The 26,856-nt window shown below is 54.8% G+C and overlaps 2 protein-coding genes across 7 annotated transcripts in view; both read right to left on the bottom strand.

Annotated features, from left to right (window-relative positions):
* SORBS3 (sorbin and SH3 domain containing 3) overlaps positions 1 to 3,998 on the bottom strand; it is a 5,127-nt gene extending 1,129 nt beyond the window's left edge. The window contains 7 exon segments of the mRNA XM_027668895.1: positions 47 to 161; positions 253 to 316; positions 390 to 613; positions 742 to 829; positions 921 to 944; positions 946 to 1,071; positions 3,917 to 3,998. Coding sequence (XP_027524696.1) covers positions 47 to 161; positions 253 to 316; positions 390 to 613; positions 742 to 829; positions 921 to 944; positions 946 to 1,029 — 599 coding nt within the window. The 5' untranslated portion in view covers positions 1,030 to 1,071; positions 3,917 to 3,998.
* Positions 3,999 to 5,024: 1,026 nt separating this feature from the next.
* The window catches only part of PPP3CC (protein phosphatase 3 catalytic subunit gamma), a 36,019-nt gene continuing 14,187 nt past the window's right edge, over positions 5,025 to 26,856 (bottom strand). Inside the window, exons 2-16 of one of the 6 annotated variants that reach the window (XM_027668884.1) lie at positions 26,476 to 26,673; positions 26,153 to 26,277; positions 20,594 to 20,705; positions 18,772 to 18,917; positions 18,474 to 18,613; positions 17,871 to 17,948; positions 17,695 to 17,789; positions 16,075 to 16,200; positions 15,034 to 15,111; positions 14,309 to 14,335; positions 13,329 to 13,410; positions 12,666 to 12,763; positions 10,180 to 10,209; positions 6,150 to 8,727; positions 5,025 to 6,107 (exon numbers count right to left, since the gene is read on the bottom strand). In XM_027668884.1, the coding sequence (XP_027524685.1) occupies positions 8,552 to 8,727; positions 10,180 to 10,209; positions 12,666 to 12,763; positions 13,329 to 13,410; positions 14,309 to 14,335; positions 15,034 to 15,111; positions 16,075 to 16,200; positions 17,695 to 17,789; positions 17,871 to 17,948; positions 18,474 to 18,613; positions 18,772 to 18,917; positions 20,594 to 20,705; positions 26,153 to 26,277; positions 26,476 to 26,673 (1,511 nt within the window). In that variant the 3' untranslated portion in view covers positions 5,025 to 6,107; positions 6,150 to 8,551. Of the gene's footprint in view, positions 6,108 to 6,149; positions 8,728 to 10,137; positions 10,210 to 12,665; positions 12,764 to 13,328; positions 13,411 to 14,308; positions 14,336 to 15,033; positions 15,112 to 16,074; positions 16,201 to 17,694; positions 17,790 to 17,870; positions 17,949 to 18,473; positions 18,614 to 18,771; positions 18,918 to 20,593; positions 20,706 to 26,152; positions 26,278 to 26,475; positions 26,674 to 26,856 lie in introns of all 6 variants that reach the window. The other 5 variants (XM_027668882.1, XM_027668885.1, XM_027668883.1 and 2 more) reach the window with 5 other exon arrangements.

Below are 26,856 nucleotides of genomic sequence, written 5' to 3' on the forward strand. Positions count from 1 at the left end.
CCACATCCCTGTGCCACACTCACCCACATCCCTGTGCCACACTCACCAGTCCATCCCGTTGGGCATCCCGGGGGGCTCAGCCGGTGCCGAGCCCCTCCTGCGCGGTTTGGGGGGCGACGGAGGCGCTGTGGCAGGGCAGGGGTGGGTGTCCCAGTTGGGCTCTGAGGATGGAGGGGGTGAGCAGGGTGCCATGATGTGCCACGCTGTGCCATGCCGTGCCACGCTGTGCCACGCCTGCACACCTGGGCTCACCTGGCAGCTTGCGGTGGATCTGCCGGAACATGCTGCGGTACCAGTCCCGGGGGCTGTCGACGCTCTGCGGGGACACGTTGGGGTGGTGGTGAGGGGGCAACAGGGGGGTGCCAGCCCTGCCCTGTGCCCCAACTCACCGAGCGGGAGGCGATGGGCATCCCTGTCTCGTCCACGGGCCCGATGCCATCATACTTCACCCAGCGCCGCTCCCGCCGCTTGCTGTCCTTGGTCCAGGTGGCCGACCAGCCCGGGGGGCACGGGCGGGCAGGGGCAGCCCTGGGGGTGGGCGTGGGGCCGGCGGGCACCGGGGTGTTGGGGGCTTTCACCTCCTTGGCCGGCCAGGTCTGGTACCACTCGTTCACTGGGGACAAGGCGGGCGTCACTCAGGAGGGGCATCGCTCAGGAGGGGCATCGCTCGGGGGGGTATCGATCGGGGGGTATCGCTGGGGGGAGCCCGTGGGGTGTCCTTGGGGGTGCTCAGGGCTGTACCTGAGTTCTTGGGCTCCGAGCTCTTGGGCTCCGGGTCGTGGAAGTGGAAGTTGAGGGTGTTGGAGCCGCGGTGGCGGATGACGGGCAACTGTGGCACAAGGAGGGGGGCAAAGGAAGGGATACAGGGGTGCAGCCCCCCCCAAAATCCCCTGCGTGCAGCAGCCCCCGGCCCCACTCACCCGTGTCACCGTGTGCTGGGGGGGGCAGCTGCAGGGGTGGGTCGAAGGAGGGGACATCCTGGACACCCAGAGCCTGGTTGGTGCCCGAGGGCAGGAGCCGACCTGCCATGGCCAGGGGGTGCTGGGGTGGTGCCCCAGGGCTGCCCGTGTCCTGTGAGGAAAGTGGCTTTTCTCATGAGGGGGGCCCATGTCCCTGTTCTTTTGGACACCCCCGGGCTTGGCTGGACAGCTGGCAGCTCCATCCCAGCTCCATCCCCACGGCCAGGAGGGTGACAACCACCACAGTGGGGTGACAACCACCACAGTGGGGTGACAACCACGGTGGCACCGTCCCCAGCTCAGGGAGTCTCACAGTGCCACGGGAAGCAGCTGTTCCCGGTTGGAACCAGCCCTGGCAGGGCTCCCCAACATGTTCTCCATGCGGATCCAGACCCCTTCCCTCCCCTGTCCCCACCCCGGCTCTGCAGGGATGGATCCAGCCCGGCTTTCTCTTCGGGGAGAACACGCCCGGAGCGGGTCGGGGCGATGGCTGTGCCGTGTTCCCATCACCTTGGCATCCCGGCGCGGTGCCCTCCCGCCCGGGCACGTGGCTGCAGCGGCGTCGCCCGCCCGGGAGAGCTGCCAGGGCCGGGAAACACGACAGGGCAGAAATATTTCCCCCGCCCTGCAGCGCAAACAGGGAGGGAGAGGGGACGGAGAGGGACGAGGCGTCGGGAACGCGCGGCCGGGCCCCGGCACCGCCCGCCGGGAGGGCAGTGCGGTGACTCACCGCGGCACGGGATGGGATGGGGGGCGGCTGGGGGGGGGGCGGGACCCCCGGAGCGGCTCCTGGCACTGGGATGGCTCCGGGGGCGAGCACAGCCCCGGGACGGGGCGAGTCACCTGTGCCCTGGCTCGTCCCCATATCAGTCATGGCCCCAGTGCTCACAGGTGCCCACCATGGTCAGACCCCCCCTCAAACAGCTTGGGGGGCTGCCGGGGGGGTGCCAGCCCGGCACGGTGCCCTGTGAGTGTGGGACCCTCAGATCGGGCTGGGGACCCCTCATCAGCTCCTTGCTCCCCACACCCCCAAGAGTGTAATTATTGCTAATCACCCCCCTCCCCGGAGGGAAACAGGTGCTGGGAATTATGTGCCCCAGGGGACAGAAAGTGGGGTGCAGACTCCCACCCCCCAGGGCACCCCGACAACCTCCACCCCATTCCCAGCACAGCTCCCACACGGGGCTCGGCCCCATCCTGCCCCAAAACCCGGCCCCGGGGGTCCCCTCCTCGGCGGCCCCCCCCAGCCAGCTCTTACCTTCTAGGTGGTGCCGGTGGGGACCCCCGGGGAGCGCCCGGGTTTTGGGGAGCCCCGGGGCAAGCGGGACGGAGCTGCGAGAGGCAGCGAAGAGAAATCCACGGCACGAACTTTGCCGGGAGAAGGAGCTGGGAAGGGGCGGGGGGGTGCTCAGCGCATCGCGGGGTCTGGCAGGGACAGCCCCCCCCTTCCGAGCATCCCCCGGGTGGGTCAGGAGCCACCGTCCTCCCCGGCGTTGGGTCCCCGTGTGCCCCGGCCCCCCTCGGGGTGCGCTGCTCCGTCCCCCCCGAGCGGGGCCGGCCCATTCAGAGTTTCCAGTGACATTTCCAGGGATGAGATCCAGGGAATGGAGCCAGGAGGCTGAACTCATCCCACGCCCCGCGCACGCGTTCCCGCGCACCCGGCCCCCCGCTTACGAAACGGGGGCGAGCCCGGCGCCGCCGGCCCCCCGCCGAGAGAGAGATGGGAATTCGGGGGGATTTCTGGGAGAGGATGGGGAGGAAGGTGCTGGGTGGAGGTCAGGACTGAGGTGGGGGGGTGGGGTCTGTGCTCCCGTGGCCTCCTAAGCCCCCCAGTGAGAGCAGAGCCCCCATCCCCACTGTCATCCTCTTCCACATGGGTGATCATCCCCTCCAGATCCCTCCGGGCACTGGGGACCCCCTTGTAACACTCCCATGCTCTGCTCTGTGGGTGCCCTGTATCCCACCTCACCCCTTCTAGCATCACCAGCCCCCTCTGAGATGGAGACAGGGATCTGGGAGGGAATTTTGGGAGAGGACGGGGAGGGAACTGCTGGCTGGAGGTCAGGACAGAGGTGGGGAGTGGGGTCTGTGCTCCTGTGGCCCCCCAACCCCCAGGATGGGGGATATGGTGGGAGTAGAGTCCCCATCCTCACTGCCCCTCGTTTTCCCTCGGGTGTTCCTCCACCCGCTCCATCCCTCAGGAATGTGGGCACTGAGGACCCCCGTGTAACACCCCCGTGCCCCGCTCTGTGGGTGCCCCACATCCCGCTCACCCCCTCCGGCAGCGCCCGCACCCACCACTCACCCTCTGGTCACTTCCTGCTCCCCCAAAACTGCTGACACCCCCGGAACGGGGCCGCCCCAGCCCTTCCTCTGTCCCGTGAGGTCCCACGTGAGCTCCCGGGGGGATGGTGGCTTCGCTGCCACTCCTCGGTCCCCACCAAGCCACCCGTCCCCTGCCTCTGGGGGTGAGGGGGAGGATGGCAGGAGCCCTGTCTGGCTGCGATGCTGCTCCCGGGGGGGCACCGGGGACATCAGGGACACGGGGGACACAGGGGACAGGGGCGGGTGTCCTCCCCACTGCCACAGCCCTGGGGGACACAGCTCCCACCGGAATGCCATGGGAACGGGGCAGCTCCCTGGTGCCAGCTGGCGACACCGCGGGGAGGACGCGGGTTGGGGACAGGGGCTGATCCCGCTGGAAAAACTCGGGGTGACAAAGGCAGGGAGGGCAACAGGGCTGGGGCGAAGCCGGGGGCACCCACGGGGAGGGTTAAACCCCGCGAGGGGACTTCAGAGCCTCAGAGCCCATCCCTGCTGCCGGGGGGTGACCATCCCCCCCGTGTCACCTCCCGGTCCCCTCCAGCCCACCAAGTGACATCTCCGGAGGTCGCAGCCCCCCAGCCGCCGCAGCCCACCCCGGGGTGCCAACGACCCCCACCCGAGCCCCGGCTCACCTCCTCACCTCCTCGTCCCCGTGGCCGGCGAGGAGCCTCCAGCGCCGGCCCTGCCTCGGTCCCTCCCTCCCCGCGGCTCCGGCACCAGCCTCCGCTCGCAGATAAATATTTAACGCGCAGCCCGGGCCGGGATTAACAAAGGGCGAGTGTTTCCTGTTTGCTCAGCGCGGCGATGCCAGCCGGGAGCGCGCGGCCGGCCCCAGGGATGCTCCCGGGGATGCTCCCGGGGATGCTCCCGTGCTCAGGGATGTGCCGGGCAGCGGCCGGAGCTCCCCCCCCGGAGCCGAGCCCGTGGTCTGGGGGCGATGCCGGGTGCGGGGCAGGGTGGTGGTGGCCCCCCAGGTTCGGTGGGAACACCCAGGAAAAGGGTGGGAGAGCCGGAGCATCCTTTCCCGGTCACGCCCTGGATGCATCCGGAGGCTGGGGAGAGGGAATTCCGTCAGGAGAACAGGTGGGGAACAGCGAGCACGTGGTGAGCTGGGCTCGAGGCCGAATTCCCGCGGGAAAAGGTGCTGGGGTTGGTGTAATTCACTGGAGTCCTCCAGAGCTGATCCTGAGTGTCATGGGAGAGGGATGGAACCCAGATGTGGCAGCCACAGCTGGGAGGAACATCAGCTTCCCAAGCAGGGAGGGAGCTGGGATGGTTACAGCTGCCACCTCCTGTCCTGGGCTCAGGATGGGGATCCCCAGGCAGGAGCCAGCCCAGTGTGGGAGCCGTGACCCACCCGGATGGATCCCAGAGCCCAGGGCTGCTCCCTGAAATCCCTGGGTGTGGAGGGAGCACCTCCCAAAAGCACTGAGGAAGGAGCCGGGTGTGAAACAAGAGCTGGCACATCCCCTCCTCTTCCTCCTGGCAGCGGCAGGAGGGTTATTTACCCAGGGAAGGACGAGGAGCAGGAGCTGAGAGCTCTCCAAACCCACCCTGGAGCCGCCACTCCGCGTGTGCCAACGTGCCAGAGGCTGGGAGACGCCGTCTGGGCACTGCCCCAACCCTGGAGAGGCTGGAAAAGCCTCCAAATCCTTCCTCCTGGAAGCACCCAGAGGGTGCTCAGCACCCCAGGAGAAACACCCCCTTCACACCCCCCAAAAAAACCACAGTGGAGCCCAGTGACTGTGTCAATTTTTATCTTTTTTTTTTCTTTTTTTTTTCCTCCTTAAAGATGACTCCGATTTACATCGAGACAGTTCTAACAAATTCATTCCTTGTTTCACAAAAAAAAAAAAAAAAGAAATTATATTAAATAATTTCTGCCAATAAATAACATTTTCACCATTTTTTTTTCTCCTTTCAACAGAACTAAAAAAAAAAAAAATAAAATAAAATAAAAGCAAGAAATAAAAATTAAAAATTAAAAAGGAGGCAGTCTCCAGGCAACGGGCATATGATCCTTCAGCATTGAGAACCCCAAAATCACCATCACTGCACCCCCTGTGGGGCTTAAGGTCCTCCCTGGCCGAGGTTGGTGGGATCTGCATCCCACCCCAGCTCACCTGGCCAGGTGGGATCTGTGCCAGAGGCAGCCAGAGAGGTTCTCCCAATCCCAAAAATAAAATTAAGCCTGAACTCAACCCACCACCCGCCCCGTTGCCGACTCCCCTCCTTGGACATGCACCTTGCTAGAACATGCAAAAAAACCCAGGCTGTGGGGACGTGGGGGCTTCCCTGGATTTGGGGGCTCCCCATGGGAGGTGGGGGCTCCCCCAAGGCCGGTGGGCTTCCCAGAATCCCAGTTGTCCAAGCTCCAGGTGGCAGCCGGGGAGGGGAAGGGAGAGGCAGGAGCTCTGAGATGAGGGGTCTTGGGATGTGCACAGCTCTGAGGGGCTGGGTTTGGGGGGAAAGGGGAGGAGAAAAGGGGGAATTTGGGGGTTTTGGGATTGTTTTTTGGTTTGCCGTGGTGGGGGAGTCAGGGCAGGGAATTCTGCTCCGAGGTTGTCATCACCCTGCACCCCACAAGAGGGGAGGGGGGATCTCGGTGCTGGGGCAGGGAAAGCTCTGTGTTCCCACCGGGATGCCAGCACGGACAGGGGTTGTTAATTGAGGGGGTAATTAGCACCCAGAGCCCCATTGCTGCTCCTCACCCCCTCGGGAACTGGTTTTAAGGGAAGAGGGGACCTGGAAGTGTGGCATCCACATGTGCCAGCTGCCACACGGCTCCTGGGACAGGGAGGGGAACATCCAGCCCTTGGCCACCTTCTCCAGGGCTTGGACAAACAACATCCAGCCCTTGGCCACCTTCTCCAGGGCCGGGACACTGGGAAGCTGCAGCCCCACGAGCCCCAGGGATGGAGGGGTGGCTCTGGATCCCCCAATCCACAAAGCACAAGGTCCACAGGGATTTCAGGGAGGGGGAACTGGCGATGCCAGAGCGGGAGAAGAGGGATGGGGAGACAAACTGCCAGCAAAGCAAACCCCCCCTCCGCGATGGGCAGGGCCCTGCTGACCCATCCCCTGTGCGGGGAAGGGGTGCCAAGCCCGGGGGGGTCCCGCGGGGCTCCCATCCCAAAAAATCTCCCGACTAAAACCTGCTGCTTGGGTGAGATCCCAGCCTGGGTCAGCACAACACGCCCGAACATGCACGGGCAGCACCGGGCACGGTCTGTGCTCTCGGATACCACACACGGGGCTCACGGCGATCAAAGGAGGCCCTTAAAGAACAAAGAATACTCACAGACAAAGGCAATTTGGCCCCAGGCCTCGGACGGGGGGTGGGGGGAGGGAAGCTCGCTCCAAACACCTCTCTTTTTGCACTTTTTGCAAAGCGGTGGGCGTGTAAAAAAAAACAGGAGAGGGGGGGAAAAAAAAAAACAAGAAAAAAAGAGGGAAAAGTGGAGGCATGTGACTTGTGGAAACCCAGTGGTTCGCTCACAGAATCCTAAGGAGCCGCCGTGGAATTAAGTGAGGTGTGATCCTAAGACACAGCCTGAAAGCTTCCTGCAAAGTTGCTGTTTTCCCCTGGCGCTGGAATCACAAAGGGGAGACAGCAAGATCCAGAGAAAGTGTTGGCAAAGATCCCTTTGGGAGAGGCTCGAGCATGGGAAAAGGTGGGGAAGAAGGGAAAGCTGGCCAGGGGTTTGCTTCCTTGGCTCCGGGCAACGGAGGCGGCTCACGCGGCACCGGGAAGGGAAGCGACCAGTGGGAATCTCACAAAACCCTTTTCCAAAGGAAAAAGGAACACATCTACGCTCCAAAATCCCCAGCACCACACGGGGGGGGTCCCCTGGGAGCCCCTGGAGATCCCTCTCCAGCACTGCACAAGCGCCCGTCCAAAAATTCCCACTGGATCCGCCTGGTTCTATCCTCCAGCCTCCTGCCAAACCTGCCTCCCCTCCCTGCAGCCGAGGGAGGTGCTTCCAAAACCGGGGGGTGCCTTGAAACCAGCACCAAGCCACATCTCCCAGAAACCAGCAGCATCCCCACACATCTTATCCCCAGTTCTTTTCCAGCTGCTGGGAAAGGCTGAGGTGCCCACGGCTCCTTTGGAGTCGGAGGAATAGCCACTGGCTGACAGTGGGTGATGCCCCAAGTCAACCACAGTGAGTGGAAGACCCCCCAAAACACACCCTGGGGGACAGGGAGGTGACACCGAGGGGGCCCCACCCCAAACTGACCAGCAAGGGCCGATTCCAGAGCCAGGAACAGGGAATGTGCCGCGGGCTCAGCAGCCTGTGGTGGCGGGACAACAGGGGGTCTGTTATTCCCCAGGTTATAAATCACCCCCTTTTCCTTTAAAATTCAGGCCTGGCAGCTTTCCCAGAGATCATCAGACAGCAGAGATAATTCCTCTGCTCTGAATCAGAGCGATTCCCAAGGGAATTCTGCTGCATGGGCAGCAAAGTGGCTGCTCCGAGTCGGGGGAAGAGCCACAACAAGGGGCAGTGCTTCCCCCACCTGCCTTCCCCTAATTTTTGTTTGGGATTCCACTGGAATAAAGCTGAATTCCTGAAGGAAAAGGTGCTGTGACTGGTGTTAACACCCTGGAGTCCTTCAGAGCTAATCCTGGCTGTCACCTTGGAAAAGGGATGGATCTCAACAATGTGCCTTCCAGGGAATTGGTTGCTAAAGCAGCAGTTGCAGGTAGGCAAGGACTTGAAAGCAACAGGAAAATCTGGGAAGAAAACAGGTGTGAAAAGGAAAACCAACCCAACCCTGTCCTGAAGGGAAGGACCTGCTTTGGAAAGCTCAGGCCAACTCCAAATTGTCCCAAAGCCAACGACCCAAGTTGCCTGGTTTGACTGATTTTTTTTGTTTCTTTTAATCCCCCCCCCCTCCACCTCCACAGAGGTTTGGCCTCTTGGGGAGGGGCAGCTGGACAGCACAACATTCCCGGGATGCACTAGCAGTTGGATTGGTTTCTAAATTAAAAAAAAAAAAAAAAAAAAAAAAAAAAAAAAAAAAAAAAAAAAAAAGATGGACTCCTTTTATATATATCGAACATAAATTAAAAAAAAAAATAATAATTACAAAATGGTCGCCCTTCCTTTTACAGAACGGATGCGAACTTGGACTTATGGACGTGCCTCCGGGTGACGTTGGTTTCAACCCCCCCTCGCCCCCAGCCCACCCCCCGATAATAAATAAATAAAATTCCTTAAGTTTTGGATCCTTTAGCGGCGCGGGTTCGGGCGCTCGGGGCGTTACTGGGATTTCTTCCCCGTGCCGTTCTTGTCCGCAGAGTTCGAGGTTACCAAGTTCACGGGCCCGTCCGAGTGCAGCGAATCCTTGCGCGGCGGCATCCGCTCGTTGATCCGGTCCAGCCCCCGCGCCTCCTCGAAGCTGCGGATCTTGTGCTGAGGGGAGAATCCACGGATGGCTGCGGGGAGAAGGGATGAGGGAGGGCAGGGTGTTAGTGCCAAGGCCGGGGATTGGCGGGGAGGAGCCCTCCGAGCACACGCCAGACACGAACGGGGACAGTCAGCGGGACAGAGAGCACCTGTGTGGAGGCGGCGCCTGTCTGGATTTGGGATGCACGGGGAGGTTCTTGGTGGCGGTTTGGGGTTTGGAATTTGGGATTCGACTGCGGTGACTCGCTCTGCTCCCTCAGAGCTGCTCTTTTCATGGAGTCATCGGATGGTTTGGGTTGGGAGGGACCTTAAAATCACCCAGTTCCACCCCCCTGCCACGGGCAGGGACACCTTCCACTAGCCCAGGTTGTTCCAACCTGGCCTTGGACACTCCCAAGGATGGGGCAGCCACAGCTTCTCCAGGAATTCCATCCCAGCCCCTCCCCACCCTCCCAGGGAAGAATTCCTTCCCAACATCCCACCTGCCCTTTCCTAATTCATTCATTCATGGCTAGGCTTCGCAAATGAAGATTTAGGAAGGCTCTATCCACATTTGTTACGGCCTTTCCTAATACAGCAAGAGGAATTTGAAGAACCAGACAAGTGCTCGCTGTCCCCAGAGAGTGAAATCTCAGGAAAGGTTCAAAGCTGAACGACACGACACTGAAAAAAAATAACAACACTAAAAAAAAAAAAAGCCAAACCAAACCGACAGAACAAAGACACCACCACAAGGCTCTGAACTCCGACACAAACCACACACTGCAACACCAGGAGAGGGAACAGCTAATCCTTGGATCACAAAGGCAGAGCTCTTGCATGACCAGGAGACACACGGGCAGTTTTGGGAGGGATGGATCCCCCTCAGGGATTTCGTGTCCCTGTTCCATCACTGCGAGGCCGAGCACGTCCGTCCTCGCCGCGATGATCCGGCCCAAATGTGAAACTTCTTTGTGCTACACGTCATTTAAGGAAAAAGGGGGTCGTGCCAAATCCTTTCCAAGGACTTGGCTGCGTTACAAACAACTTCCCTCGGTAAGCAAAGTCTCCACGGAGCTGCGTGGCCCCCATTCAGCTTCGAGGAAAACATCCTCGGGGATCTGCCATTTCCACACTCCACAGGGAGAAACCTGCTCTCCACCTCGGCCCAGAAGGCAGGAGGTTACATCAGCACCACAAAATCCTCTGCTTCCTAAAGGATTTTGACCGTGCTGGCAGCCTGAGAGATCAGATTGGAGGACCCCAACCACCAGAGCACGAACCGCGCCCTGAGCAACGACCTCGCTGAGGCTCAAACAGCCTCGAACCAAACCACTGGGGATTTTTTTTTTTTTAGCTCCTCAGCAGGGCCTTGTCCTTCTGGTGATGCAAGAGTGGGAAAAAAAAAAAAAAAAAGCTTCTGTAGGGCCGATAAAGCTGTTTGGGGTCAGCGCACGCACACACGGAGATGCTTTGGGTCTCTCGGCGGGTTCTAGCCATACCTTCCCGTGCCTCTACCGCTTCTACTGTGGCTGCAATACAGAAGAACAGTGGCATGCAAAAATGAAGACAGAAAAAAAAAAAAACAAAACAAAAAAAAAAAAAAAAAAAAAAAGAGTGACAGTGAGTGATCCGACATCATGGCTGCGACGACGCAGAGCCCACGCTCCCCCAGCCCCGGGGCTGCCAAACCACGGGCCAGAGGGAAGAGAAGAGGTGACAGTGGGTGGAGAGGAGGGTGGAAGGGGACTCCCTCGGGGTGCAGGGGGAGTCTCCCTTCCTCGCCACACAGATTTGATCCGATGGAAGAACAGAGAAGCAGAGAGAGGGCTGCCTGCTGCGTGTGCCCCGGGGAGGACGGGGATAACCTCGTGGATCTCACCCCCCTGCTCCCAGCTGGGTGCTCTGGCCGCCTCCAGGAGGTGAATTGTGTGGAATTCACCCGCTGCCCTCACAGGTTGTGGGAGGGGAACGAGCCCGAGGGATGGGAGTATGTTTGGGAGCAGAGGGACAGCCTGTTTTCCAGGGAAGGACAAGCAGCAGTCACTGGGGTGCTCTGCTCCCGATGCCTTGAGTTATAGGAAAAAATAAGGCTGATGCTTCAAACCCAGTTTGGCTTCAGCTCCACCTCCTAAAAGTGTTACCAAGCAACGAGGCACCACCGAGCTGAGCAAGGTCCCCTTTCCTAAATCTGCTGCAGCAATGGGCCAAGTTTTGGCAGGCCCTGCCTCAACATCTGGGAGGAGGCCCTTCCTTAGAACAGATTCTCTGGTTTTCAGCCTCAAAACACCACTTTGGCCCCAGCACAAAGGCCACACGGTCCTTGGGAGGCCATGGGGGAAGGACGGAGCTGTGGCTGAACAGCTTTGCCCCGGATTTGGTGACTTCATTCCATTGATTTTGCTAAGCCGTGCTGTGGAAAGCTGGGGGGAGGCTCGGGAGGGATGGGCCTCCCCCACTGCTACCTGCAGCCCTGCTTCTCCTTTTTTGGGGTGCAGAGGCTCCCCCTAAAGGGGGGCAGCCCCCTCTTCTCCTTGCTGAGCAGACGGGGCTCCCATAAATTCACCAGGAGGCTGCCGGGAGTGCGAAGGGACGTGCGAAATGGGGCGGGGTGGGAGAGAGGGTAGGACGGGGAAAAAGGGCTGGGAGAAGGGGACAGGATGGGGAAAAAGGGCTGGGAGAAGGGGGTAGGACAGGGAAATGGGGGTGAGAAGGGCAGGAGAAGCAGGGTGGTGCTGAGGGAAGCAGGGGGAGCCTGCAGCCATAGGAAAAGGCAGCGGGCAGGGCGGGTAAGGCAGAGCAAAGGCCCAGCTTGTTTGTTCTGTCCTGGGGAGATGCCTATTTTGGGGTGAGGGGGAAGGTCCATGGTACCCCCGGAGAACCCCCTGAGAGGGGAAGGGGCTGGAGAACGTCACAGCATCACCCTGTGCTGTCAGATACAGGGACAAAGCTGCTGCAACAGCCACCTTCCCACTCAGGCTCTGTTCCCAGAACTGGGGCGACAGGACCACGATGGTTTCTATAAAAAAAAAAAAGGGGGGGAAAAAAAAAAAAAAAAAAAAAGCATCCTCCTCTGTGGGCAGAGAAATGCAAGAGTTTGGGAGTGATGCTGCACCCTCCCTGGGAGCAGGCAGCAGTATTTACACGTTTCCTACTCATGAACTATTTAATCCAGGCAGCCCCAGCCTCGTCCCTGAGTGAGCCGCAGGAAATCCCCGGTGCCCATGGGAAGGGGGAAGCTGGGGACATGCCAGCATTCAAAGGATAGCAGGAAAGGATTAAAACACTAGATTACAGGATTCCCTCTGGGGACACGTTACTGGGACAGCTCATTCCCTGACCATCAGCCAACCTCCCTCCCCGCCCTGTGAGTGGGAAGCCCATGGATCGGATCCCGCTCCCAGCACTCCACCAACACAGAGCTGCTGAGGGAGGGAGCGAAGCGGAAAGAAACCTCCAAAACCAGATGAAAACCTGAGAGGAGTCTTAATATAAAACATCCAGGCCTGGATGGATCTCATTCCTTCGGCTAACTCCTCCTGTGTTTGGGATTCGTGATTTCCCAGGGGCAGTTTTGGGGGTGTGGGGGTGTGTTAACGAAGAACAAACAAGGTGTGTCACTGTCACATTCACACAGAGGCTGTCACACAGCAGCAGCAGCAGCGAGGTGAGGCAGAGGATGTGCACCATGCAGCATTAGGAGGGGAATAAAGGATAAAAAAATCCTTGCAGAAACATACAGTTAAGCAATGCACATGCTCTGGGCAGGGTGCTGTGGGGTTCCTTCCTCCAGGGTACATGGGGACTGTCTTGGCATCTCTCCACATCCCCACCTACACCTCTGCTCCTTCCTGGTTTGGAATCCTTCCTCCCCGTGGGCCTGAGACATCCCTGGGATCCCCTGGCACCCTCCAGGCTGCCTGTGGGGGCTGGAAGGGGGGTTTTGGGGGCAGGTGGAGCAGAGCAGGGGGGGATCAGGGACACTCACCGGTCTGGAGGGTCTGCCTGCCCCCCGAGAGCACTCCCAGGGGCAGGGTACCTGTGGGGGTCAGGCCTTTGAGGGTCAGCACGCTCTCACTCTCCTCCCTGCAGGGAACAGCAACAAAACAGCTCAGAGAGGGCAATGCTGAGCTGACCAAGCCTCAGGAATCATGGAATTATTAAGGTTGGAAAAGGATGTCTAAGATCACCAAGTCCAACCATCACCATCACCGTGTTTTCACCACTAACCCAAGTCCCCAAGTGCCACATCCACACGTTTGTTAAATCACATCCACACATTTCCTTTAAATCCCACCAGGGATGGTGATTCCACCACTGCCCTGGGCAGGCTGTGCAAGGGCTGGACAGCCCTTTCCATGAAGAAATTTTCCCTGATATCCAACCTAAGCCTTCTCTGGCACAACTGAAGGCTGTTTCCTCCCATCCTGTGACTTATTACCTGGGAGAGCAGCCTGACTCCCACCTCACTACAACCTCCTTCCTGTCCTGAAAGAGTCAGAAATCACCACCTCGAGCCTCTTCCACACGCTCTGGAGGAACTTTTGTGAGGTCTTCCCCTTCCTTCCTGACTGACTGACATTCCCCTGTCACCCAGCCCCCAAATTAAACCCAGCCCCCCAATTAAACCCAGCTCCCAACCCCTCCTTACCGAAGAACCGAGAACACACGTGCCATCTTCCCAATGGCTCTGATCTTATTCCTGATGATCTCCTTACGGACTGTTGTCCCACCTAAGGGAGAGAAAAGAGCAAAGAGCAGCACGTTGGAGGCTTCCTGCTTTCCCAGGGAACGCCAGCATGAAGCACCTGCCTGACTCCAGGAAAAGAAATCATGGTTTACAGATTCACAGCTACACTGGAGAGAGAACGGTGCTGGAGGATGGCATCAGGATGGCATCAGGATGGCAGTGAGAAGGGCAACACCAACGAGATGAGACACGGACTCGAGAGCTCTAGAGAGAGTAGAACCACCGAGGGACACGGATCTGGGGAGGTCTTTGTTGGAAGCTCACTGGGTGGGCTCACACTACACAGGATGTGACACAAATGACTCAGCCATGGAGACACAGTTTTGCAAGGCAGAGCACGGAGGGGTCTGATGGCTGATGGGCACTGCTGTGCCACGCAAGCATCAGCTTTGGCATCCAAGGAGCACAGGGAAGGGCTGGCCAGGGCCTTGCAGCTCTGCTCGGGCCCCACACAAACACAAAGGTGAGAGAGGTGAACTCCCCTCCCGCTCCACGGACCCGACGGGAGAGAAAAAAGCATGGAGGGAACTGAAACCAAACCAAAAATCCAGGTGAAACGAGGGGAAACAAAATCCATCTCCTCTCAGCTGAGATTCCTCACATGGCCCAGTACACATCAGGACAGGAAAGCCAAACCCAGGTCTAACATGCACCATGGCTCAGCCATGCACTACGTGGCTGCATTCAGAATCAGGTAGAAATGTGACCCTGTTCCTCAGGCCCCTGGAGGAACGCAGAAGGGTTAAAAAACACATGGAGCTTATGTTAAAACTGAAAGGGGATGAAGAGCCTGCCCGACTAGTCAGCTCTGGAAATCCACTTCAAGGATCTGGTGGCACAGGCAGTGAAAATTAAGCTCGTAGCAAATTCTAGCTGGGTACCTTTCGGATAGCTTGAAATGTAGTGATCTTCAGGGAGAGGAGACACCAAGAAACAAGTAGATGAAGACAGAGATAGAAGAAACAAATTTAATTTTCATGGGAGGGAGGAAAGAAAAAAAAAAACAAAACAAAAAACCAAACCAAAAAAGCAAAAACGAAATGCAATGGGAGAAGCGGGTTAAGAGTCTCCAGCTGGGACCGAAGCAGCTCAGGGCCCCACTTCTCACTGCCCCCCACGGCTTCCTGAGGGACCCCCAAATTCCAAACTGCATGTCAGCTCAGCCACTGATTCGTCCCTTTCATGCACAGCTTAAAATCAAGGCCAAAAACTGCATTCTGGTTTTTGGGGAGGGGTGACGTGAGAAGTCGCTTTACACAGGAGCTCACTGCAACAGATGAGAAGATTGGGTGGATATTTTGGTGCAGAAAATTTTGAATTGGGGGAAAAAATAACCAGCAGCCTGTGTAAGGAGCAGGAAACCATTCCCAGAGTAGCTGGCAAGAAGTGTCTGTCGCAGTGAATGTCATTTAATTTCTCTGTGACTGAAGAGCAAACGAGGGGAAAAAAAAATAAAAATGTTTCCTACCCAGAACCGCACAAGGTTTAGCCAAAAAGGAACTGGAGAGCTGGGCATCCAGCTATAAATCAAGTGCTGCTCAGGCATCAAACACCTTCCCCACCTTCCCCCCCCTGCTGCCACCAGGTCCCCACAGTGATGTTTTACCTTCCAAGGTCTCATCCCCATCCGAGATCAGCTCGTCGTCGGAGCAGATGTTGAGGATGTTAACGAGCATCTCGGTGACTGCAAGAGGCACAGACAGGGGGGGTCAGAGAGGCCTGGGGCACACCCTGGAGCACAGAGGGATCTGGAGGGCGAGCTGTGCCAGGGGATGGTTTTTTCAAGGTCGTTTATTCCCTGGAAGTGGGAGCCTAAAGACACTCTGAGCCGCAGCTGCTGGTACCTCGCAGCGGGACCGGAGCAGACGACACACGCTCCATCCTCTGCCAAGGAGGTGGATGCAGTCCAAGCACAGCACAGATGAACCAGACGTGGGCACCGAGGTGCCAACATTCCTGCAGAGCAGCCTGAGCTCACCCAAGGTCCCCCCTCCCCATCCCAACAGGCCACCTGGCTCTGGGAGTGCTGAATTTGAGGACTGGGGGGGAAGGAGGATTAGACCTTTGGTGCCTCAAAGTCAAAAAAATACCCCCCACCCTTCTGGCAGTTCAGAGCTTGAAGCCACAACTCCAAACACACAACACTGGGGTGGAATTTAATGTCATCAGGAGATGTAAAAAAATCCTCTTTTGCTGGAAAGCTGAGGCAGAGTCTTGGGCATATTTTAAGCTGCCTCGCCCCCCTCCAGAACGAAATAAGCCTCTGACTGAAGTGAATGTTTCCTTTTCCGTGGGCCACGAGCCAACAGGAGTTTTTAATTCCTCTGTTGCAAACCCAGAGGAAGAGAAATGTCTCCAAATTCTGAGGTGGGGCTACACGACCCAAGATCAGCCCCATCAACAATGCAGAAAGAGCAAGAAAGGAGCAGCCTGTTGGTAAAAGGTCTTTAAAACAAGCATAAACAACGGTTTTCCCAAGAATTTAAACCAGGAATAGGAAGATTTCCTTGAATTTAAACTGTTACCAGTGTTACCTGGTATTAATGAGCTGCAACACTCTCCCAACACATATGGGACACATTTCTAACACTCGGGGAACTGTGACCAGTCACTGGGAACTCGGAACAGAAATCCAAACCTCTCTTACCCTTTTCCCCTACGAAAGGTAAAGACCATGTGAAGACATCCATGAAGTTTGGAAGCCAGTAGGGATGAGGGGAACAGTTGAACTGCCTGATGTTCATGACGTTGTTTTCATATTTCAGTACAGCAGCTGGGAGAGAAAAAGCCAAGAGAACGTGTGTCCATGGGCACTGGGAATTTAACAGCTGGAATGGTTTGGGTTGGAAGGGACCTTAAAATTCATCCAGTCCCACCCCCCTGCCATGGGCAGGGACACCTTCCACTAGCCCAGGTTGCTCCAACCTGGCCTTGGACACTTCCAGGGATGGGGCAGCCACAGCTTCTCTGGGAAATCCATTCCAGGGTCTCACAACCCTTACAGGGAAGAATTCCTTCCCAATATCCAACCTAAATTTCCCCTCTTTCAGTCTGAACCCATTCCCCCTTGCCCTGTCACTCCATCCCTTGTCCCCAGTCCCTCTCCAGCTGTCCTGGAGCCCCTTTAGGCCCTGGAAGGGGCTCTAAGCCCTCCCAGAGCCTTCTCTTCTCCAGGTGAACACCCCCAGCTCTCCCAGCCTTTGGAAGTTGTACCTGTGTTAATAAAACTTCATTATCAACACGAGGTTACACTTGTGTAGAATCAAACTACCAACACCCCAAAACGAGAAGGCTTAAAGAGCCATTTTTTAGTTAACTCATGTTGTTTCACTAAAGCTTGAAATACTGAAGGGTCGGTGGAACAAAGCTGCTAAAACTGATGCAAAACACAGAGCCAAGACCCAAAGGGAAGGGTTTAAAAAACCCCAGAGCTGAGGAAAATCCCCTCATGATTTGGAGGCAGGGGGAAGTGGAAAGCTTGCCTACAAACTACCAGCTTCTCTTGGATGGCAGCATCCCACAAAAGGGCTCCGTTGTCCCGTGGCTGGGAATGAAAGCTTTATTCCAGGCTCTATGGCTCGACAGCTAATTACCACAGTAACACATTAAGTCAGGGGACCGACCACTTCAGCCCAGCACACAAAGCTCTCTTTCATTTCGTGCCCAAGAATGCAACTGGAGGAGAGGGTTTTGTATCAAAAATAGTGTATTTTTGTATCCAAACCACTGGGGCAGCAGCGGCAGGGTAGGGATTGTCCCTCCCTGCTGGGCACTGGGGAGGCCCCTCGAGTGCTGTGTCCAGTTCTGGGCCCCTCAATTCAGGAACGAGGAGTGTGTCCAGGGAAGGGGCTGGAGCAGCAGGAGCAGCTGAGGGAGCTGGGGGGGCTCGGCCTGGAGAAAAGGAAGCTCAGGGGGGATGTTATTGATCCCTAAAACTCCCTGACAGGAGGGGGGAGATCCCAGGGAACAAGGGACAGGATGAGAGGAAATGGTCTCAAGCTGTGCCAGGGGAGGCTCAGGTTGGACATCAGGAGGAATTTCCTCATGGAAAGGGTTGGTTAAACACTGGAACTGCCCAGGGAGGTTTGGAGTCCCCAGCCCTGGAGGTGTCCAAGGAAGGACTGGACACTCAGTGCTCTGGGCTGGTTGGGATGGTGGAGATCAGTCACAGGTTGGACTCCGTGACCTTGGAGGGCTTTTCCAACCTGAAATTCTGAGAGGGCAGAGTGGGAGAGGGATTCCCTGAGCCCCCCCAAGAGCCCCTTACCCTTGTTGTTATAGACATCTAAGTAATTTGGTGCAGAGAAGATTGTGATTAGCGAGGGAAAGCCCGTCGTCTGGCTCTTCCTGTACATTCGGTACCTGCAAAACAGGGCAGGTGGTTTAAAACCTGGCCAGGGGAAAGCCCAAACCTGCCCAGCTCCCAGGGGCTGCAGCACTTACCCAGCATCCTGGGCTTCGTGAGCTCGGATTACGGATAACAAACTATTGTTCTGCAAAAATTCACACACTGCAGGATAACTGGAAAACAAAAAAAAAAAAGCAAGGGCAACTCAGCAGGTGGCAAAGGAGAGCAGGGAGCACGTGTGGTTTTGGTTTCAGGGACCAGCCACTTGCAGAAACCACCTGGTTTCTGTCCAGCACTCCCAAAAAATGCCAGTATATGGCTTGAAAATTAATTGCAAAGGGTTCTGTTAAACAGACCCCCGGTGCCAAACCCTCCCTACCAGTGGTCTGTCAGCACAAATGCTGGTTTTGTTTTTTTTTTTAGGCAGGAAAAGATAATTTCCTAGAGATCCTGGTACTGAAAGCCACTCACGGGGCACCCTGCCAGCAAAAGGAGCATCTCTGCTGCCTCAGACCACAATTTCATAAAGTAAGTCACCTAAGGAGAGCTCAGTATTACAGGGGAGGGAAAAACAAACAGTAATTTGTGCATCAGAGCCAAGAGGAGAGTACTTCAGGCACACTGCAAAGTGCCACAGGGTGAACTGATCTTTTTTCAGTGCAAGGGGAGGCAAAGTGCCCTCCAAAACCCCCTCTTACCTGTAGAAATAGGAGCAGCCCCGGACAGTGTTGTGGGCAAAATGCTCCAGCGTTTTCTCGTTGCCATAATCCTCCGAGGGATCAGACCAGAGCAGGTCACACATTGGACCAAAGGCTGGAGGCTCCTTAAACCTGTCTAACTGGAAAACGGACACAACATCAGGAGGCTGCTGGTGGGAGCTGTGGCAGGACACACACACATCCCTCCATCCCCTTGGAATGCTGGGCAGGAATCAAGCCATTCCCCCCCCCTCGTTGGAATTGGAAGCGATGGGATGGCCCCACGGAGATGACTTACTTTCCTAATGTCATCTAGACACGTGATTTCTGGAGACAGTCCTCCGTGGACACACAGGAATTGCTGGTTTAGGAGGGCAGCAAGAGGAAGACAGTCAAAGGTATCCATGCACGCGTCGTACACTCGCTCCGAGTACTTGATTCGACCTGGGAACAGGGATTAAATCGAGCTGTGATCAGCCAAAGTGCTGAGAAACAAATTCCAGGAGCCCAGTTCCTCAGGGGATATGGAAACTCTATGTTTATGGCCCACAACTCCAACTTTGCACCTGGATATTAGTGAAAATACTGGCTCAGAAAACGTTTGTTGGATGCGAAGAGAAAAAAGGTTTTGCTGTAAATCTGGACTTGTTCAGGAATATTCATCTCCCTTCAAGGTGTTTCCTACAAGACCTGCACTGGGATCAACCCAGAAAAGAGATTGTTTCCACCTGATGCACTTCCCTACATCCCTGTTGCACCTCCAGGCTCATCCTATGCAGGTCACAGACAGGGAAATGCAGCAGCTGTTGGATTTGGCAGAGCAACATCACACATTCCTGAAGTCAGGAATTGCCTTTTCAGCTGGACATGGGTGCTGTGAGGCAGGATCTGCCCAGAATGCCCTCAGATAAATGGATTTTCACAGTGGATCTTTCACTGGTACAAGTGATGACAATCTCCACTGGTGCCTCATCCAGGCAGAGGGGAAGAGGATTTTTTTCCACACATTAAAACAGAGATGCCACAGCCTTTCCAAAGCAGTTTGGCTCTTCCAGCAAGCCTCCAGTAGGATCAGAAACATCCTTATTTCACAGACACCAAGAGGGTTTTTTAGGGATGACAAAGGAAGGGGAAAGGCAGCAGCTCCTGTTTTCCAAAGGGGAAAAAAAACCCCTGTGGCCTGGTTGGGACTGAGCTCAGCTCCAGGAGCTCTCCTGCCCCACCTGATCCTGCTCCAGGATCCAGCAGGGAGCTGAGAGGTGTTTTCCAGCTCATTTCTGAGCAAACAGCCTTTAGTTATCACCTTATCCCCTCTGAGCCTTCCCCCATCCAGCAGCACCCAGAGCCCACAGGGTAAAGACTGCACTGGTGCCTTCCCAAGTCAGGCCCCTGAGCAAGAATTCCCTGATGGAGCTTTGCTTTGGTCCACTATTTTATGACTTGGAATGACTGTCATCCTCAGGGGAGAGGGGTCATCCCTTGACCTTTCCTCATCACTGGTTTGAAAATAACATAAGTGCTGCAGAAAACCCATCCTGAACTAAAACAATCCTAAAGGTAAATGATTCTCCCCAGTGCAAACAGGGAGGAGCAAATCCTTCCCTCACTTCCAACTGGAATCACTGATCCCAGCTGCACAATCTGGAGCTGGAAGACTCCTGGCAGTGATTATATGTTGCTGGGCCTGGAAGTCAGGGAGGGGAGGATGTGACTGGCTCCTCAAGGGGAGATGTGTTCCCATTTCCTCCTCTTTGCAACCAAAAGGCCACATCAACACGCACTTGGTGCTTTGTAGGACTTATATATTGTGTTTTTTGGGGGGTATTTTCTATAGTAGGGGCTGAAAGAGAAGAGCTGTGTAAACAGGAAAACAGACAACAGGTTTTTACAGCTCTGGATATTAATTTGATCTGGTGTTAATCTGATATTAATCTGATTATTAGTCTGAGAGTAATCTGATTAATCTTGTTATTACATATACAGCTCTGATATTAATTTTTGTGCTCAGAGGTACAAAAATTAAGGCCCACACCTGCTTCCAGCACTTTTTTTTTTTTAAACATATTTAAAAACATATTTTTAAAATGTATTGAAATCCTTCTCACACTGCTGGTACTTACATTCCTGCTTGAAGGTGAAATATTCTGTGAGGTGCCTGCACTCGTGGTTCCCTCGAAGGAGGAACAATGTTTTGGGGTGATTTATCTTTAAACTCCATAAATACAGCACACACTGCAAGAGAGGGAAAGGAGGAGATCAGGGAAAAAAAAAAAAGGCAGAAAAACCCTTTTCCAGGGCACTCATCAGCGTGAGAGACTTCCTGAAGCGTTTCTGGGAAGACACCCAAAGTGGAACCTGGAGAGAAACCCAGCTCCATACTGGGCAGTGGATCTTATCTTGGCCAAATGCAGCAGTGGGGGAAAAGCCACTTGGATTTCTCTCTATATCAGGGCCGACTTGGAGAAGTGACAAATGAGATTTTAGTTCACCCAAACCAGCTCGGGGCTGGGTGGGGGCAGGTTTTGGGTTTTTTTTTTTCCCCCCTTCAAAAGCTCCCACTTGCAGAGCAGCAAAGCCAAACCAGCTGTTTGCTCCAGATGTTCCAGTGGGATGGAGCAGAGCAGGCAGCCACTTGTCCATTAAACATGAAAAATTCAACTTTATCCCCCCCACTGATTTCCCCTCCCCACCCCACCCTTGCCTCATTTCTCCGCTTACGCCACAGTCACGTGAAGCTCAAGTTCAAAACAGGAAAAGCTGAGCCAAAAAACAAGCTTAGCAAAGCTTTCTGCCTTTTGAAAAGGGCTCTCCACATCCCCCAGCTGAGCAGCACCACCTGTAAAACCACACTCTTTGAGCACAGCCTAAAGTCAGACTCAAACTGGGGGGGGGGGGGTTTGACCAGGAATGTTCCAGGCTGGTTTCCCAGAAAGCCTCAGGGAAGGGCTGGAAAGCAGGAGTGCTCACCCCTGTGTGCTCTGCATTGTCAGGCTGACAGGGAAATGGGCTGGCATCGTGCACAGGGAATGTTATCCAACGGTTTGGAGAGCTGGAAGGACAATCCAGAATGACAGCAGCCCCAAGATCTGGATTAAAGTCTCTAATAGGAGCTTACCCTGGAGGCTGAGATGGTACAGAACCTGCACATGCCTGGGGGTGGGAACCACAAACTCTGTGAACAGTTTGACACTCTCAGATCTTGCTGATCTGGGGCACAGATCCCCGGGAACCAGCTGGAAACAACCTCCAGACCCCAAATAAACCGGTTTCCAGTTGGTTCCCAGTACACACAGCTCAGCCAGGGTGGTGTTTAAGCACTGAACCTGCAAGGTAAGCTCTGCATTAGTCACTCCAGCTGATCCCAAAACCCAAGGAGCTGTAAAGCACCATCTGTGTCTCACTTGGAATTCAACCCCACATTAAAAACTTGATTAATTCTGAATTCTGCAAGCGAACAGGGCCAACACCGGTAGCAGAATCATGTTTTATTGCATCTGTTACCAGGAGGAATGCTCCCAACAAACCCATTTATAATTATTCTGGGATTTAAAGCTTTAACCTCCCGTGTTTGCAAGCTAAATGTCACTTCTCAGGGCTGGCAGGAGAACTTGGAAGTTGCTATAAATGAACCAAATGACTTGCTAACGACTGGAGAAAAGAACCAGCCCTGGCACCCAAGCACAGCAGAGACACAGAGGAAGATTTGGGATGGGTGGAAGGCTGGCAACTTGCAGAAGAGGGGTTTTAAAAAGAAACATTTGAAGGGTTTCGAAGTGAAAAGGGATGGAATTTGACACCACAGCTCTTCCTGGACACACACAAAGCAACGTTCCCTGGGGCTGCAGCCACTTCCCAGGGATGTGGGGGCTGCCAGGTACCACTGGGGCACAGAGGGAAGGACCTTCAACAGCTCCCAAGGGGCTGGAATGAGGAATGAGGGAGGTTTCCACACTTGCATGCCTTGGATGCTTCCTGCATGGAGCCCTTTCCACGGCCCTGAGCCCAGGAATTGATTAGTGCCTGTTCACAACGGCCCCAGGAGCGACTCCAGACACTTATTTGGCCCTTAAATAATCTTTAATAAATCTACTTCTCTCCTTATTCGGCCTCTCAGCGTGAAGCCCAAAGCCAAGGGTTTGATCCACTTGGAAAGGGAAGGCTCCTCAGGGAGGGAATTGCAGGAGGAATTGTGACTCCCCCCCCAAAAATGCAAGAGGGGTTGGTGCCAAACCTGCCCACAAGCCACACCGTAACCTCTCCCCCTGTTCCCAAAACCTGGCATTTATCAGGGAGTTTTAAACATGGAGCCTCCCAGCTTTTCCTGGAGTGGGAACAAAATTCCCACAGCCAGCCCACAAATGTACCTTCTCTCATACCTTACAGCCCTGACTGGATCTCTTTAATATTATTCCAGATAAAACAGTGCATTAAATCAAGTTTATCACATACTTCCACAATTAGACAGCAACTTTGTGTCCTGTCCTAACTGGATTGGAAAAGCTGGAGTGGGAGAGGTGTATGCCATTATCACCCCACTTCTCCTGATAAATCTCCTCTCTCCATGGATTCTGGTTTTGGTCATAATAACTGTTTTACTTTATAATTTAATAAAAATGTTCTACTCCTTGTTTTCTGCCCTCATGGACCAGGATGGTCCCTCCCCACCACAGACACAGCCCTGTCCTCTGTCTGGGCTGGGAGACAGAACTAAAAAGCTTCAAGAAAGAAGCATCTTTCCCACTTGGAGACCGGGGGATAATCCCTCAGCAGGGCAATGCCTCATCAGCATCTCCAAAGGGAGGAGTTCATCCCGATTTTTCCCTGCTGCCTGTCAGCCCCTTCCCTCTGGAGCTGGATCTGTGAGCAGCCAGTCTCTGCTGTCACACCAAATGCTTCCCAGAGTCCCCCTTCCATCAGCATTCCAGCTTTCACACGGTTGTTTCCCTCCCTTCTCCCCTCACAACTCTTTTCTTAACCAACCCACAATTCATAGCCTCATTATCCTGAGAATTGATGTTTTTAAAGGAGAATTTCCCTAAGCCAGAGGCCCAGAAGGAATCTGTGGAGTGATTTGTTGTCACATCCAGCCGAGCTGATGAACTGGGGCTTTGGGGAGGGGGGTTAAACGTTTTGTCTGAGCCACAAATTCCATCTTTTACCTGGACAACCAAATGCCTGGAGCCAGGGAGAATTCCTGGAGGGGATATTTGGGCCTTACACCTCCCTAGCCCCCCACTTTGGCATCTTGTTTCCTGTCTGGAATCCACAAGGATCAGCGAGTCCAACTCCTGGCTCTGCAAAGGACCCCCCCAGCTGCTCCAGGCAGGCACTGGATCATCTCCCTACATCCCCATGGATGTGGGGAACTCATGATGCTGCTGGTGCTCTCCACCTTCCCACTGCTCAAGGCACAGGGAAACCCGGATGCTTTTCCATTCCCTGAGCCTCTGGGATGCTCCAAACCTGCTGTTGTTTCACTCTGGAAACCAGTTTCTGCACATCCAGGTGGGAATCCATACTGTCACAGGCAGACAGGACAAGGGGGAATGGATTCTCAACTAAAACAGGATTTAGAAGGGATATTGGGAAGGAATTCTTCCCTGTGAGGGTGGGGAGGGGCTGGGATTGAATTCCCAGAGAAACTGTGACTGCCTCATCCCTGGAAGTGTCCAAGGCCAGGTTGGAGCAACCTGGGCTAGTGGAAGGTGTCCCTGCTCGTGGCAGGGGTGGAACTGGGTGATTTTAAGGTCCCTCCCAACCCAAACCATTCCAGGATCCTGTGATGATCCCAGCATGAAGAGAGCAGGGCAATGATCCACAGCACTACTGTGGATCTGGGAGTAAAATCTCCATGTCTGATCAATCCTGGGGGAAGAGCAGAGGGAGAGCAGCACTTTTCCACCCAGGAGCTGTCAAATCCATGTGCAGACACAGGGTCCCACAACCCTTTGAGGGGTTCTTGGTTAACACCAAAAAAAATCCACTTTTTACCTCAGAAGGAGCTGCTGGGTTGGAATATAATCTCTTTTCCAGGTAAATACACTCCAAGTGCAATCCCAACTGGCACAAGCCGAGCCATTGAAAGGAGCAGTTGGATGTCCTTCCCCTTCCTCCCCAGGGGGTTGTGGGGCTCCTCCACAAATCCCAGCAGCCCAACCCCACCTCCCCAGCATCCGGACCTGCTTCCCCAGAAAGGGCTCATCGTCACACCTTGGCTCCCTGTCAGAATTCCCGAGGCTGGAAGGGAGCCAGGGGCTGCTCCAGCACAGTGCTCTCCCTAAATCCTCTGCAGAATCCTTCAAAGAGCCACTTGCACTCATCCAGCAGAGCTCCTCCCCGGGATTTAACTGGGAATGATTCCTCTGCAGACCCAAGGGCTCAGCTATTCCTGCACCCTCCCCTCTTCCAGGAGAAACCACCTCCTCTGCTAATTCCAGCCCTGTTTTCACGCCCCTGTTTCCCCAAAAGCCCTTCGTTACGTTGCTCCCAACTGGGATAAACTCTCCCATTTCCACTCCTTCTCCACCACCTCTGTGAATCCAGGAGGCTGCAGTCCCTTGGGATCTGTGGCATTTGCTAAGAGCTGTCCCATCCTGTCCCATCCCAGGTCTCCACGGGGACACACCGATTCCTTTGGCCTTCACACCAACAATTCCCAATTCCATGGAATCCCACGGGAGCTGCGAAGTCCCAGCACAACCCCAGCGACCCCCCCTTTATCCTGACCCCATTCCAAGGCTGATTCTCTCAGGGGGAAGCAGCAGCTCAGTCGTGTGACACTTTTCCTTCTCCCTGCTCAGCTGAATCCTGCAAGTTTTCCAACATTTGCTTCCCACTCTCCTGGTGGGATCTCATTGCCTGCAATCGACTCTCCCTCTTGTTTCCCTGAGTGACAGCCCCAAGTGACATTAAAACTCCACTTCAGAAGGCAGAGTTCAGCCATTAACCCCATCATTGCCACCAAAGCATCACTGGGGGAGGGTCCAGTGCTCAGTCCTCACACTGGGACATCACTTTCCTGCCCAAAATCACACTGGGAGTTACCAACGGGATTTTCACCCCATGCAGAGCTCGACTGGAGGGTAAATCCAGCACAGGAGATTTGACTTGGCTGTTTGAGCTGATTCTGAGTTGTATTTAACTAATTCTGGGCTGTATTTAACTGATTCTGAGCTCCATGTTAACTCATTTTGAGCTGGATTTAGCTGATTCTGAGCTGAATTTATCTGATTCCAAGCTGTATTTAACGGATTTCAAGCTGTAATTAATTCATTTTGAGCTGAATTTAACTGATTCTGAGCTGAATTTAACCGATTCTGAGCTGCATATATCTGATTCCAAGTTGTATTTATTTGATTCTAAGTTGAATTTGAACTGATTTTTGAGTTGGATTTAACTGATTCTGAGCTGCACTTCAACTGATTTTGAGCTGAATTTAACTGATTCTGAGCTGCATTTTAACTGATTTTGAGCTGAATTTGAACTGATTTTGAGCTGTCTTTGAACTGATTGAGGGTAGTGTTTTTACTCATTCTGAGCTGCAATTCTGAGGTTATTTAACTGATTCTGAGCTGTGTTTAACTGATTCCAAGCTGTATTTAAACTGATCCTGAGCTGTATTTTAACTGAGGCTCAACACTTTTGGTTCCTTTAGTACCCAGCTCAGCTTTCTTTGTCACCTCTATACTGAAGTAGCCTCTGTCCACGTAGTCTCCCAGGAAGAGGTAGCGGGTGTTATTGGGTGATCCTCCAACTTCAAACAGCTTCATCAGGTCAAAAAACTGCCCATGGATGTCACCACACACTAGGGGAGCAAGAACAGCACAAAAGAGGGACAGAATTACGTGCCAAGAAAAGAAAGGTCGCGACAGCAACGAGGAGCCGAGCGCGGCGGCCTCGACCTCCGCCAGCAAAACCCTCTCTTCTGAGAGTTAAAACACAGCAAAAACCTGTGTCAGCCCTGCTGGTGTTACCCCAGGTGGCCCTTTTTGGGCTCTCTGACCTGTGATGGGGGCCTCCACCTCGATCATGGTCTTCTCGTGCCTCAGGATGGCGGCGCCGTCGTTGATGATCTTCAGCGCCGCGTCCTCCTCCAGCCGCCCTTCCTTCACCAAGTGGCTCTTGAGGACGTCGAGCCTCGGCTTCCCATCCTCAAACACCTCCTTCAGGGTGAGCCTCTGCGTGGGAGGGAATGGGACAGCTGGAAAGGGAAGGCAAGGAAGTCAGCAACACGTCTCTTTATTTCTTTTTTTTTTTTTTTGGAGGGGGGGTGAGAGGAATCGGGAGGGCTTTGCTTCCCAGCCTGGAGCAGACACTTGGAAACTGGATTCCCACCGAAATTATGCTCCCACCAAATCCTGATAGGAGAAGAGCTGAGCTGCCA

Source organism: Corapipo altera, unplaced genomic scaffold (genome assembly GCF_003945725.1).
Source record: "Corapipo altera isolate COAL_440 unplaced genomic scaffold, ASM394572v1 182, whole genome shotgun sequence".
NCBI classification, from domain to species: domain Eukaryota; kingdom Metazoa; phylum Chordata; class Aves; order Passeriformes; family Pipridae; genus Corapipo; species Corapipo altera.